The sequence below is a fragment of the Melopsittacus undulatus genome, chromosome Z (genome assembly GCF_012275295.1).
Source record: "Melopsittacus undulatus isolate bMelUnd1 chromosome Z, bMelUnd1.mat.Z, whole genome shotgun sequence".
Taxonomy (NCBI): Eukaryota; Metazoa; Chordata; class Aves; order Psittaciformes; family Psittaculidae; genus Melopsittacus; species Melopsittacus undulatus.
The window spans coordinates 61,087,832-61,102,992 of record NC_047557.1 but is presented as its reverse complement, the minus strand read 5'-3'; the positions used below and the strand labels follow the sequence as shown (position 1 = coordinate 61,102,992).

Here is a 15,161-nt window from a genome sequence, read left to right as displayed (position 1 = left end):
GTTTTACTGAAGAGTCCCTAGTCAGGTATGTCCAGATGAATGCACATTGCACATTCATCTGCCACTCTTCTGTGGCTGGTAAGCTGACCAGCTCTTTGTGATCTATCCATTTCAGGACAGTTAATGAGGCACACATAAAAAACTACCATTAGAAACTAAATGAGGGAGATCACCTGCATTAAATAATGCAGCAAGTAGATTGTTTTGTTAACTGCAGTAAAAGAGCAGACTATCAGCAGCTATTAGGTTAAGTCAGCTAGACAAAAAGTAGTCTTTCACATAGAGGGCCTGAAGTTTAACTACCTTTTATGCTGGGTATCCTTTAGACTTCACTTTGAATGCTACACTGTGTACAACATTTTGTCAGTTATATTATCAATTAATTGTTTTAAATTCGTTTCAATAGATTAATTTATTTAATACTTACAGTTCACTTTCCATTTTGCTTCAAACACTTAACAGAGAAAAAAACATAGTGGACTTGAATGACTGCTCCAGAATACAGGACTGTTTTGTGCTAAATAAAACAGCTTGGGCATGCTGCTTTTATATCCCATCATAGCAAATCCCTCTTAGAGTAACTGTTTTCATCTTTTCTGCCATCTCAATTCCCCCTCCCTCAAGCAAGAGAAACTTACTGCCATATGAAAGCACATTGTTTGAAGAGACATTTGATTCTGAGATAAATTACAGTCATTCAGTAAATGCAGCCCTTAGGTGTCTCTTACCTTAACCTGGACATTCATCTGCGGTTTTAGTTTTTCAGGAATTACAATTGTGTAACGCTCCCGTCCAGTGAGTCCTAAAGTCCTCGCATCCTCTCCAGGCAAATACTGCAGAGGAATCACTCCCATCCCTACTAGGTTGCTCCGATGAATTCTCTCATAGCTTTCAGCAAGCACAGCCTTGACACCCTGGGAAATATACAACAGCTGTAGTTACTTTCATTGTTCAGGGTAGCCTTTCTGCGCTCACAGGAAGGAAATTGGTACATTTGTGGTCCCCCTCCATTTCATTTATCAGCTACTGCTAGAGTTAGCAGGCTGGTCTTACAGTGGACTGTCTTGATTATATGTTAACATTCAAGCATCTTTAAAAGAAGCATGATTGTCAAAAAATTCCATATGCTTTTTCAGGAATCCTGCATACTTCTATAACATGTCTTACGTAGAACACCACTAGTCATTTACATAGCTCTTCCTAATTCACAGCTGCCCTCCTACATTACAAGCTCCAGGATGCAGTTTAATTAATTTCTAAATTTTTACATGTTAGTATGATTAAGATAAAAAAACTACCACTGGACAAAACCCCCAAAAACTTATAGGCAAACATAATCTTAAACATCAACTCTTCCAAATCTTTGTTAAATAATACACTATTGCCTTTACGAATTCCACACCAAGCAAGCTTGAATCAGAGTTCAGGCTGGTAAATAATGGCAGGACGAGACAAAGAAACGTGTATTTCACTGTATGTGGATTTCTATTAGGCTCCTATAACAATACTGCTAAGCATCTCTGCAATCTGTATGGTGAAGCCATGCCAGATTTCATTTTTACTAATACTACTTTTTCTTATCCATGTTCTGTCTTCCCTGCTAAGTGAGTTGAAGGAGGCAGCTGGAAGCAGACCCAAGTTTTCCTGGTTTATGGCAAGCAGAAGAAAGAAACTGGCTTTCTGGTGTAGCTTTTCATATTTCTAGCTGAAGATCAGGCAAGGCTTCCAGTCTAATATATATATTAACATTTAACTAGTTTTTTAACTGGACTGTGGCATTTGGATTGCACAGCAGCTCTTGCTACCAAAAGTGAGAATGAGCTACCCAGGATGTTGGTCACAAGCTAGTCTTCCCGACAAATTAATGCACTTCTAAAAACTGTCCTCCTCCTAGTTTACTGTATTCACTCACCAAGAGGAATGGTCCTTTAGCTGCCCAGTCTCTGGAACTTCCTGCACCATATTCTTTTCCAGCCAGCACAATCAGAGGATGGCCAGCCTGCTTGTATCTTTCTGCAGCATCGAATACATCCAGCTGGAATGAAAATGCCAAATACACACTTTCTGGGGGTAGAAGCACAGTTCCAGGGAAACAAGGAAAAAAATGTCCCCACATAAACAGCTCAAGCCTCCACTTTCCACCAAGCAGCACTTTCAGGGTATTGACCATACAGTGCTTTGTGGCTTCTAGCTTGATCTCACTCCTAACACAAACCTGCGCTTTCCACTACCCCTTCTACAGTGGTTATGCCCTCCACTGATAGCACCACATGTATGACCTGCTTCCCTTGGTCAATGAAGCTCATCTCCTCTCACTGGCTTTACTTTAAAGGTACTTAAGTAAATTACCTCAATTGTAAGAAGGAAAGCCATTACTAATCCACTCTATTGTCAATAAACCTCAGTTTTGATCAGCATGTGTACTTACAGTTTCCCCAGAAGGGAAATGGACAGTCTGAGGTCCTTGTTTATCAATAAATTTATTCACCAAGCGAATGTTTGCAAATGTTCCTCTGGCCATGACAGCATCATTCCCTCTGCGGGAGCCATAAGAATTGAACTCTCGAGGAGTCAAGCTATTTAGGGAAAAGCAAACAAAGAAAAAAAAGAAATTATGTTGGTTTTAGACTGAAGCACTCTCTGTGCTTTAAAAGAAGAAATGATCTGGTGTTTCTGAGGCAGGTAAATACATAGTTCCCATCATGGCAGTAGTGTCCAGTTAGCTGATTTTGAAGTAAATAAGAAAACCCCAAACAACAAAAAATAAATAATCAGAAGCATACCTACAGCTTGGTCACAGAAAGCAGCTTCCATAGTATTCTTATCTCTTGCCTTAGAAAGCAGTATCTGATAATGTTTCAAAGACATTGTTCACATTTAGTCAGAAGATGCAACAGATTTCCTAATAACTGACTCCTGTAAATACTCCTTGTTATTTATATTGCCATATCATACAGAACAAAGGTAGAGACACCGCTGTGCTAAAACATCTGAAAGGCAGAGGGAGCCCCTGCTGCAAGTGAGAACTCCAGAAGAAAAAGTTAATTTGTAAACAGAGACAAAGGAATGAGGGGACACTTCAGCCTTACCAGTAAACAAAAAATGTACTGGAATGTGACGAAAAATTGGACTGTTTGCACTGGGCTACATCCAAACAGCAGCTACGACATACAGCAGCTGTTTTGTAATGTCTGTAGGACTCTTTAGATTTCAAAGTGACTGACAGCAGAGGGCCAAAGAGTCAAAAAGCTGTTAAATTTCAGTAGATCACACTGTTCTAATAAATTTCCTTTCCAGAGTTATTATGTCTAGTGAATTATTTTTTTCTTTTAATAATGTAGGTGCTGTTCCTCAAAACACCACTGAAATTTTAAGAGATGCTAAACCAGAGAACAGAAGTATTATATTATCTGTGAAGACCAAATAGGGCAATTCAGCAAGTCCCAGTCTTGCCTTAAGTTGAGCCCCTTACTAAACTGACAGACTGGCCATAGGAAAAGACCACAGTCTGGACTTCAACCACAACAGCTTTGCCAGTCATTGCAGCTGCACTGAAACCTAAACTTGTGGATGTTCTGTTGCTCCCGATAGCTTAGATCTATGAAATAGTTGCACATGCTAGAAGAAATTAGTATAAAACAAATTTTTGGTATTAAGGACCATGATCATTTTGCTTCTATCAGGGAGACAAATCTTGATTCCCTTATTCATGATAATGTAAAATCTAACCTGAAAATTATCTTCTTCCCTTCCCTGTCTCCAAAGGTCACAGATGTGCACACTATATCCCAAGTTCTCACACTTGGCGAGAGCTGCTGAAAGCAGCAGAGAAAAAAATGCTTTTCTTTATTCTTTTACATTTTCACCAGGCCTTTGTCAAGGTATACAAGTATATGTGAACAGATAGCAGATATGTGAGCCTGTAACATGGTACAGTAGTCGTGGCTCATTTCCTCTTCCCAATTTATAACAAGATCAAGAAGTAGAGCTTACCCTCTGCTGGTCAAATAACGAGCTGCAGGACTATTTCTTGCTATATTGCCAGCTGGAGAGATATGGTCCGTTGTCACAGAATCCCCAAAATTCAACAGGACATAAGCATCTTCAATTGTTTTCGGGGTCTGAAGAGCCAAAGTCTAAGCCACCATAAATACAAACAAGATCATTAAAATATGACACAGAACTCCTTTATCTTTCTCAAAAGTGCAAGCTGCAAAATAAAGTCTGCCTTTTTATGTAAGTTGAAAGAAAGAAAAGACCCCAAAACTATTAAAAATAATTACATTCTTGAACAAAATACAATGTCCTGGCTGTCTGTCAGCAAGTTCATGGGTGAAGAAAATAGCTGAAATGAAAAAAACCCACAACATTAACAGGCTTCCTGTGGCATATGCATGAAAGTAGATGAAAACACCTGATTGCTAGACAGCTGCATGCATTGAAATCTGCATTTTCTTTTAAATGGTATTGACATAGCAACAGAAACACTGAACTACTTGATGCAAAAGGCAGGCAGGCAGAATTGTGGGGTTTGTTTCCTGTCCTTTTCTCTAACTTGCATTGTGACTATTTTGAAGTATATAAATTTAAAAGGAAAATGAGATTTTTCAAAAGCCCTGAAGTGACTGAGAACCCTTACAATCTTCATATTCACTCATGACTTTGTATTAAAATGAGTGGAATAGCCTAATTCTAACATTTGAGAAGCAAGGCCTCAACAGGCTATGATGGATACTCCCAGGCTCCTTGAAGTGGCTTTGCCTCACCTGTAACATTAGTCAAGGTAACACACTTTGGCTCAATTCAAAGGGAAAGCATGCACATACCAGACCATCAAAGAAAGGTGGAGACTTGATGTAAGTTGACTTGGGATTCCAAGTATATAGTTTATCTGAAGGAGCTTCTAAGGCATTCCAAGATTCATTTACTGTCTGAAAAACAAAAAAAAAATATCCTTCTGATTTCTAAGTTTTCAGAAGCAACAGAATTACTTCAGAGTCCAGGTAAAATTACAAATCTTATTTGTGAAGCTGGAATACCTCACCTTCTAATATCAGCTTACTGTTTAAAACACATCATCTGTATGTTACAATAAAAAGAAAAAATCATGAAAGAGCAATTTTCAGGACACAACTGTCTGAAGACAGTTGGGAAGAGCCAATTAATTAACCAGAAGCTACTAAAAAAATAAAACAAAACAACAACAGACCAAAACTCATTTGAATACTTGTCAAGACCAGGAGCAACAGCAATAGAAGGAAAAGGTTGATGTCATTATCAAGACCAGCTTATTTAACACATTCAGAATAGCATAGCACATCAATCAACCTACTGCCCAGGGGATTAATTCACCTCTATTTTTTGGTAGACCTCCTTGAACATTCCAGGAATAACAAACTGACGCTCAACAGCCTGAATCTCATCTCTTGTTGGCCAGATATCTTTCAGGAAAATCTTCTTCCCCAAAGCATTTGCTCCTGTAGAAAATGGTATTGTTATGTTCTTTTCATATTTTTTTCATTTAAAGAAAAGAAGAAAAGTTTACTATGGTATCCTTCTTACTATGTGTTTCTTCTAATCTTGTCATGAGACACACTTTTTCACCTACAAGGGTCTGACAGAAGAGGGCCTCACAAACTTCATGATGCCTGTACATATACACCTTCTTTTGCCAGTTCTGATGACCTTGCAGAATAATTTATAAAATAATTCAGGCTAGAAAGGATCATTGAGGGTTGTCCATCTGCACTACCTGCTCAAACAAAGTCTGCTAGATCAGTTTGCTCATGAGAGACTGTCACACCCAGATATAACCCAAAAGATATCCCTGTGGAATTCAAATACTGGTCAGGTTTGGCTTCCCCCTTTCTCCATGATGCAGACTCCCTGTTGCTCTGCTTCTTAACAATTCCATGCTTTCTATCCCAGACGTACTCAGATATTCGAAGTGTCTTCGTGGGACAAATATTTCTAAGGTGCTTATCTCCAGCCAGTTTAGTTTATAAGCTGTGGAAAGAAGCATCCTGAAACTCTTACCCAAACACTCTTTCTCAAAGTCAATCCGGATAGTCCCTGCAATTGCATAGGCTATCACCAGCGGTGGGGAAGCCAGGTAGTTAGCACGGGTATTGGGATGGACACGCCCTTCAAAATTCCTATTGCCGGACAACACACCCACCGCTATGAGGTCTCCCTGTAAGACACAATTTGAGACAACAATATCTGAGGTGCTTGCAGACTCCGTACACCAGCAGGTCTGTAGAGCTGTGACATGGTGCAGCATCAATGACTGGATGGTCTTAGAACTGTCTCCTTCCAAACAATTCCAAAGCACTTCCCACAATAAATATAGACTTCACACACATGTATATTACTTTGCATACTGTAACACAGCTTAGAACTGCAGACAACAGAGAACAGCTTACCTAAATGAGCTACACAGGAAAAACTGCATACCTGTGTAATCGCCTGGACAACAGGCTCTGGTAGGGGTCCACTATTGCCAATACATGTCATACAGCCATAACCCACTACATCAAACCTAGACAGAGCACAAAATCATTAGTGAACGAAAAGCTATTTTGGAGCAATCCCTTAGCAGCTGGCTAGGGTTACTTTTAGAAGATGTACTGCTTCAACAAGTGAATTGCTGCCAAAACCACTGTTTTTGAAAATGCTCAATTTTTACCATTGCAGTGACTGTCCATTCATGCAGAATAAAGAGCTCAGAAATGTGTCATCTAACAAGATGAACGACAGTATAGGATCATTTATGTTATTTTAAAACCATTAATCTTGAAAAATAACTCATTCTCCTGCTTAGGAACATGAGCCTTCAGAAGTTACAGCAGGCATCAGGCCCTCTCCTTTGCTGGTACAGTCAGCCAGCACAACAGCAAGGTACTAACATAGGCAGGATCATGTTGTAGAGTACCTGCCTGCCATATCCTTCGAGCTGTACAGAGAAATACTTTTTCTATTGCATAGCTTGTTGTCAATGCTTTTAGTTAAGCAGCCACAGGACAACAGTAAGAAAAGCACTCTTACCCTAGTTGAGAAAGGTAACTCATAACTCCACTCTCCCTCAGATAGTATGTGACAACCCCGCTTCCTGGGGACAGGCTAGTTTTAATGTATGGCTTCACTGTCAAACCAGCTTCAACAGCTTTCTTAGCAAGCAATCCTGAAAAATGCGAAGGACAGTTGCAGTTTTCCTGGAAGTGGACAGTCTTGTGTATCAGCAGATTAAAGGAAGTACCATTAAATAACTGGAAAATAGAAAAAGGCTCAATTTCCAGCAATAAAATAGTACAGCGAGCCAACAGCACCAACCCCAGAATAGCCAGCTAAAGCTTCAGTGTTCACGTGAACTGTAGGATCCAGCCTGCAATTTCCACTCCACTGGAAAGCAGCTGGAAATTGCATTCAACAAGATGCACTTACACTCGGACAGCATGTAGACATTCAAAACTCAGGACACTATCTGTAAGACAAGTGTCTCACAATAAAATGAAATGAAGAACTGTTAACTTCCCACTTACACTGGTCTAGTGACTCAGCACTGAAGTAACTGTCAACTTATGATCTGCTGCCCTCAGCAGCAGATGGCTGCGAGAGCACCAACTCTGGCCCTTGTCACAAACTACCTCATGATCTACAGCTGCTTGCTGGAGTGCTGTTTTAGCAACCCTGGATTTGTAACACACATAGATGCAGTATAGCATATGTTACCAGAAATACATTTATCCTGAATTTCCACCTTTCAAATTGTCCATACACACATAAATGTTCAGAAAACAAGCTCCCTCCAGCCCTTTCCTAGGATGGATAAAAAAGAAGCCACAACTAAGCAAAACTTCACATTCTCATGCCTCGTTCTCCCTCACACATGTACTTAGATAAGAAAATACACAGAAGCTCTGCTTTGATCTAACATGATCTCCAATACGGAGAAACCAGACTGCTTTCTTTGCCAGCTGTGCTAGAATAATCTGGAAATCACCACTTGCTTGTGGTCTGTTAAAAGGCCTACGCTGATAGATTTGGAGGCCTAAAGGTAGATAAATTAATATTAAAAAACCATTCTATTGCTGAAATTGCTGAGGCTCCCTAGCTGTCAGAGGGATCTGAGGAAACTGAAGCTCTTAGAAATCTCTGAAAAATGTGATCATGAACACATAATCATCCTAGGACATCCCAGCCTGTCTGAAAGTGTTGGCTTCTGTTTTCCTGCCATTACCAGTTCTGAAAAGAATGCAAAGTCAGATTCTAAAAACTGGCAAGTAAATGCCAGAATTTAAGTTGCAACACCACCTTTATCCAACACAGACTAGGTTGTTAAGGCTACGTCAGCATACACTATTTCCACAGATACACAACCCCTGCACATCATTTAGTACACAGGATATACAGTGGCAGTTTGAACAACTATTCCTATTTGCGGTTTCTTTCAGCTTGGTTACTTAGTGTGTGAGATCACTGTATGTTTTATTTACTTTCATTTCAAACTACTCTGAAAGCTAAATTAACATGTTTCTTGTGGGTATCTTGGAGGTTCTCAACACTGTAGTGTACAAACAGTTCTTGGAGACATAAAATTACTTTTTCTCTGCTTGTCAAGGTCAAAGCACAAGCACTGCTATTTCAAAAGGCAGCAAAGGTGTGAGAACCCACTAGATCTCAGCACATATGCTAAGATCCTTAGGACTATGCTAAGATCTACTACATTCTTCAGGCTGCTTTGCCTTAAGTAGTAGTGAATGTGTTCAAAATACCTACTTGTATCTTTAAGAGCATTCTACACTTTAAAAGCTGGCTATTAAGCTGAAAGATCAGCATCCCCACTGTCACAAAGAGTGTTAAATATGCATGCAAACTTGCTGACAAGGCCCTCTATCCCATGATGCAAGTCACTGATGAACAGTAAGCCCTAATGCAGTGATGACCTTAAAGTGACAGACAGGGTCTATGCATATGTTTGTGACAGAAAGAAATATGTGAGCATGTAGACAAGCACTGGGAAAGATGGCTGAACTGGTGTAGTAAGACTGAATCCTTTGAGCTGACTCTTTTAATTCATATTTTGTTGCCAGAAGTAGACATTCGGAATGAGAAATTTTCTGCCCAGATGAGCCAGGCTAAAAATGAACAACCTCTTGACCTGAAAATTAACACACTCATCTTAGACTAATTGTACTCATCCACTCCTACAATACCTCTAGCAAAACATGTGCTTTGTACTCTGCTGCTACGTCAGAGCACCGTCAGACTTTAATTCATAGACAGCTCTTCACTGTTGCTCTTCTTGTGGCTCTGACTTTCAATAGCCTCTTCTCAGGTCTATATAACAGCTTCTTTGCATTTGAAGAAGTGTCAGAGGTGCCAGTTAATTCAGTTCCAGCTTGCCCCATGGAGAAGATAGTGCAAGAAGTATACATTTCTTCAACCCACATTTCTAGCTACAATTTCTGGAATTAATTCTGCTATCTTTAGAGACTAAGTTCAGTTTTAGCACTTTAAATAACAAACAGCACTGTGCACGTAGAATTACATCAGTATTATATTTGTCTTTAGGACACACAGCCAGAGCCATAAAGAAACTACTGCACATTTAAGGAAATAAGCTTACCTGCTCCCAGCATAACTGAGGGATTACTGGTGTTTGTACAGCTTGTAATGGCAGCAATCACTACTGAACCATGAGCAAGCTCAAAGTCACAGCCCTCAAAGCTGAATTTGACAACACTGTTGTGTTGATCTGGGGCAATTTGAAATCCCTTAAATCCTTGCTGTAAGAGAAGAAAGAAAGAATCAAAAGGATGAGGTTAGTATTAGTATTTTGAATGGATATTAGTATGGGCTGGGAACATCACGAATGACAAGCATCTGTCAATCACATCCATATTCGCACTTTTAGGTCTGGTGGTGAAGGCTTGCATTTCTCAACAGTCAAATTGGTGGTCAAAAATAATTTTTCTAGGGTCTATCCTATTCTTTGTTTATTGGTAAAAGAGGCAGCTTTCGCAGTAAAATGTATTTGTGTTTTCTTCCTGCATTAATATATCCTTCTCCAGATTGCTTAGATGCTCCTTGCTCCAGATGCTCCAGATTCCTGACCACATACAATCTGGTTATACAACCTAGTCCCGAGATTTTAGACATAATACGTAAGATTTTTTTAAGCCACAAATATCGAACAGTTCAAACTTCCACTAAGAGCTGACTTGAGAAGTAAAAGCCTGACTGTTGAAAAAACACCAGAACAACCCAAACCCAAAACAAAACCCACAAAACAAAAATGAAGCACCAGAAAGCACTGTTCATGACATGAAAAATCACACTTATAGATCTGAAAGCACAAGGTCATTAAATGGAGTTTGGAACATGTATCAAAACAAGAATTATTGTGAACTACTTATTTTGATTCACATCACTAGATTTCTGTACTGCCTTTATCAAGGGCAGTTATTGTATTAAGTAAGGATTCAAATTGATTTTGGAAACTTAAGTGTCTGGGTATATTAATTCAAATTAAAATCTTGCTCTTCTTTCAGTGACTGGATGATCTAGGCAGAAGTCTTTTTTTCTATCTTTACCACCACCATCAAACAGCTACAGACACACATGCAGTCCTCATCTGATAAAAGATTTGAGTACTGACTGCAAAACTACATTGTGGAGCTCACGGCATAATCTGCTTGGAAAGATGATCTGGATAGTTAGCACAGAGTTCACTGTAATAGCTGCTTCTAACAAACCCACCATGGTCCACTGTAACAATACCCACCGAGGCTAGTTCATAAATTCCTAGTATATATCAAAACCATATTAGGCCTAAGACTGATTTAAATCAGAAAGAACTACTGTTTCAACAGGACATGAACAACTTCCTATAAGGGAAGCATCAGCCCAATTTTAAACTACCCACTGTTGATGTAATCTTTGAAAATGTATTCACACATCCTCATTTACTTTCCATATGCAAATAAACAATACAGAAATTTACCAGAATGTAGATCCTGAACACTGAACAACTTCTAGAAACATGCATTAGCTTATACGCTCAAAGGTTCCTAGTCTCTACCTTGGCTCCCAGACAAGTCTCAAAGTCCTTCTTCATATCCGAAACAGCAACTTTGTCCTGAGGTCTTTTTGGTCCACTGCAGCAAGGCACAACAGTATGGAGATCCAACTCAATAACCTGTTCAGTAAGAGGAACAGAGAGCGATTCAGCACTCCATGACAAGTTAAAGCCAGTTAAGCCACAGGTATGGTTTACCTCTGCTGTTGAACCAGGGCTATGTCTGCATACCTTTATGTTTGTTTGCAGAAATTAAAGACACATGAGACGGGAAAGATCATATGAAAAGAAGCTACTCTACTTTTAAACCCTGCCAGCTCTCAGGTATGGCTCCCAGAAGTACCCTAGTTATTTAAAACCCAATGTGTGACTAAAGCAACTAAGTAATATAGATGCTTTTAAGAATTATGTCCTTTCACATGCTAGCAGCAGGGTCCTCTTCAGAAAACAATGATGTGAAGAAATCCTGGTACTGGCATAAACCAAAGCAGACTATTTATCTTGGCGTTGGGGAGAATGTTCAGTCTATTATGAAATAGAGATTATCCTATTTTCCTGTTCCTCACAAATTTGTCAACTTTGTTGCTGAATCTTCCTTCCTATATTTACTAAGTTTCTTGAATAATAATGCAAACTTTAACGTAAGTTACAAAGTAAATTCTTACTGTAGAGAAAACCAGGAATATTCTTGATTTTCCTGGACACTGAGTAAGATCTTCATTTTTTTTTGAACACAAAATAATGTTTGTGGTCTGCAGTTACCACATAGTGCTTCTAAGTGTCCTGACTGACTCAACAAAAGTTACTGAAAAGAAAGGTAAAACTGGGACAAAGCTTACACAGACAACATCCGCACTACCTTCATAACTCTGAGTCTGGACTGGATTTCTCAAAACTACATGGATCAAATTGCAGAATCTGCACCAGCTGGAGCTCAACTGAAAGCCAATCTATACCTGTGCCAGAGCTTTCATGAGAGCCAGCTGATTCATTCTACTGGGCCCTAAGCTGTGTGGACCAAGCCAATAAGGAGCTCCACATCTATTTCTGATTTTCTGTGAAAAACAGACAATTGTCACATCAAAACAGGTCAGAGCATAAAGCAAGGAGCCAGAAGACAGAGTAGTTTCTAACCTGTGTGAAGTTCGGGTCCTGAGAGGAGTTCTTGAAATCTCTTAGCATTCCCACAGCCTCAAGATACTTTTTTGTGCATATAACTTTCTCTTTATCGCGACCTAAGACGAAAAACAGATATAGCAAAAACAAAACACAAATGAAACTGAGGCACTACCATGTGACAGAAAAATTTTTAAAAAATGTGTAACAACCTATTTCACTGTTCACACTGTACACTGCTTTACAAAACCCTTTCGGCACAAACATTAGAAACTCACTAGAAATAAAGCAACTGAACAGACTTAGTGGTTTTTGCAGAACAAAAACTTGGGGTCCTGCTTTTTTCATCTGGACAAGCTAAGTTTGGGTGGGTCTAATCAGTCAGTCAGATGCAGAACAGTTTAGAAGTTGGCTCCTCCTAAAAAACATGGACCCTAAAAGCAAGGAACAGACTGAATAAGCAAGCATGGATTAAAAAAAAAAAAGCACTCAAGCTCCACCTGATTCAACCCATTGTTGACTACACTATATGGACCTGGAGTCCTTGCATTCAACTACATCTTTAATCCACGGTTATCTTCTTACACTCACCAGTTTGTATCAGGTACCCAATGCTGATATCATCCACCGGGAAAAAGGCAGCTGTTGCTCCATACTCGGGACACATATTGGCAATGGTGGCTCGGTCAGCAATTGACAGCTGGGCTACACCAGGACCAAAAAACTCCACGAATTTACCCACAACTCCAACTTGGCGAAGGTGCTGTTATAAAAATACAGTGCCTGTGTCATTGTTAGGTGTCAAACAACCTGAGCATGCATGCTATGAAATCCAGATTCCAACTTCAGAGAAACCTTTTTCAAAGGTTTTTACAGCCATTTGAAACCAGGAAGCTTTGGTAAACTAAATCACAAAGATGATGACACAGAGATGTAAAGTTTTAATAATAAGGTATAAGACAGGGACTTATTCCTTATAAACTTGCTCTTCCTCTCATTTAAACTAGAATCTGTGTTAGAAAAACTATTTTTCTCAACTTGATGTTCTAAGGAGAGGAGAACAATGTAGGGTCTTTAGCCAGCAAACCCAGGAAGATGAGGCAGAAGGAAGAAATAACTGCACAAGTACATGAATCAAACTGCAAATGACTGAAAACACATGTCTGCACCAACTCATAAAAAAAACAAACCCAAAACATTGGTTTTCCCCATTTGGAGGTTCTCTCTAGAGACCTCATGTTCATCTCATGATGAAGACATATGTACCAAACTTCTGACCTCCAACAACATTAATGCTGACCCAAGCAGCTATTAATTCAGTCACAGTCCACAGAGTGAATAAACATATCATGAACACATGACATGTGAGTGAAACAGCTGCAGATCAAAGAAATCAGACTGCAGCGCTTACTGTCTATTTTCAAGCTTTACATTGCCTTAAGTGGGGACTTCAAAAAAGACAGTCATTGTGGGCTTTTTTGAGGCAGCAGAGAAATAAGAACGTTTTACAAGCAGTGTGCTCTAAAGTAGATCTGCATGTGAGGATTTGAACAAGCCATGAGATATCAGCTCTCTGTTCTATTTTGTCTGGCTTCTGAGGATTAGGTTTGTCTAGCAAAGTTGTGGTTGTCCTTAGGCACCTGATTCCAACCCTCAAAGAGAGATAAAGCTTAAAGAAAAGTCCAAAATGACTACATGAAAGCACACACAGGGCTCCTGAGCACAGTGGCTCTGTCCTACAGAACACACGCAGCTTCCAGCAGTAATGGCAAAGCAGAAGTCACGTTAATCACCTTGGTAATGGTGAGCACAATGTCAGTGGATGTTACCAGTGGCTGAGGGTTACCTAGCAGCTTATAACCAACCACCTCAGGAAGCACCATGCTGATTGGCTGGCCCAACATCACTGCTTCTGCTTCAATGCCACCGACACCTGTACACAACAGAAGTATACAATCCAACTACTGAGTTAGTAATATATCAAATATATACCACAAACTACAATTAACTGATGATGATTCAACTTAAAATGTGAAAGGGGAGAGAAGGCAGAAAATCAGAGGGCTTAGCCTCTTGCTTAAGTGGCACTTCTCATCTTGCTTCAGTTTCTGCAATGTTTGTTTTTTTAATTTCTTTCCATTCCATATTTTCATCCTTGTTCCTCGGCCATTACCTAGGATACTGGGTAATACTAAGTAACTTACTCTGAGTATGTTTGACTTTTACAGTAACAGATGTAGAAGTTTTATTTAACAACTTAAGCATTCAGTGCATAACCAAAGACATGCAATTGAATGTGTTGTGCTGCGAAATGCATGCAGACCATTACTGCTGATCACCAAGCAGAAATTTAAAAAGTTATTTTAAAGGAAAGAAAGATTAGAGTCAAGAGCACAGACTACTCTAAAGAATACTAACAGAAAAGCTACTTGTTTAGATAGAAATATCTTCCTTATACCTACTAAGTTTCAACCAGGCTTGGGCATGTGCAGGTGGGAACCTCTGTGTTAAGCACCCTTCAGTACTAGAGGAATGCAAGTGAAATGACTACTTAATTTTCCTAATTTAACAAAGTAAAGTTTAATTTTATAAACATAATGCATTAAGTATTTGTACATATCTATTTCAATAGGATTCCTATCACCATGTCACAGGAAGAGAGAAAGCTCAAATAAAGTTTTTGCTACCATGTGCGGGATGACTGCAAATACTTTTATTTCATACCTCTTTATTTAGTCAATAATTCAAACACTGCAGTTTTCCACTACAAGCAGAAAAAGAATTACTTGTATTACTGTAACAAGTATTCTGAAGACTTCCGGTATTAGAATATGCTTCATAGTGCTGTTTTTCACATAGCCTCTCTAGCCATATTTAACTCACTCAGGTTCAACTTTAAGCATTTTAAATCTAATAGAGTATCTGAAGTACTTTTAGATAAGGAAACACTCTGGAAGTAGCTGTG

At 39.2% G+C, this 15,161-nt stretch overlaps 1 protein-coding gene across 1 annotated transcript in view; it reads right to left on the bottom strand.

Moving 5' to 3' along the window:
• ACO1 (aconitase 1) overlaps nt 1-15,161 on the bottom strand; it is a 35,099-nt gene that overhangs the window by 1,174 nt on the left and 18,764 nt on the right. The window contains exons 7-20 of the mRNA XM_005141480.4: nt 13,990-14,129; nt 12,788-12,959; nt 12,215-12,315; nt 11,084-11,200; nt 9,629-9,788; nt 7,048-7,183; nt 6,457-6,541; nt 6,037-6,193; nt 5,353-5,477; nt 4,827-4,931; nt 3,994-4,136; nt 2,429-2,576; nt 1,913-2,035; nt 729-914 (exon numbers count right to left, since the gene is read on the bottom strand). Of these exons, the coding sequence (XP_005141537.1) occupies nt 729-914; nt 1,913-2,035; nt 2,429-2,576; nt 3,994-4,136; nt 4,827-4,931; nt 5,353-5,477; nt 6,037-6,193; nt 6,457-6,541; nt 7,048-7,183; nt 9,629-9,788; nt 11,084-11,200; nt 12,215-12,315; nt 12,788-12,959; nt 13,990-14,129 (1,898 nt within the window). The remainder of the gene's footprint in view (nt 1-728; nt 915-1,912; nt 2,036-2,428; nt 2,577-3,993; nt 4,137-4,826; nt 4,932-5,352; nt 5,478-6,036; nt 6,194-6,456; nt 6,542-7,047; nt 7,184-9,628; nt 9,789-11,083; nt 11,201-12,214; nt 12,316-12,787; nt 12,960-13,989; nt 14,130-15,161) is intronic.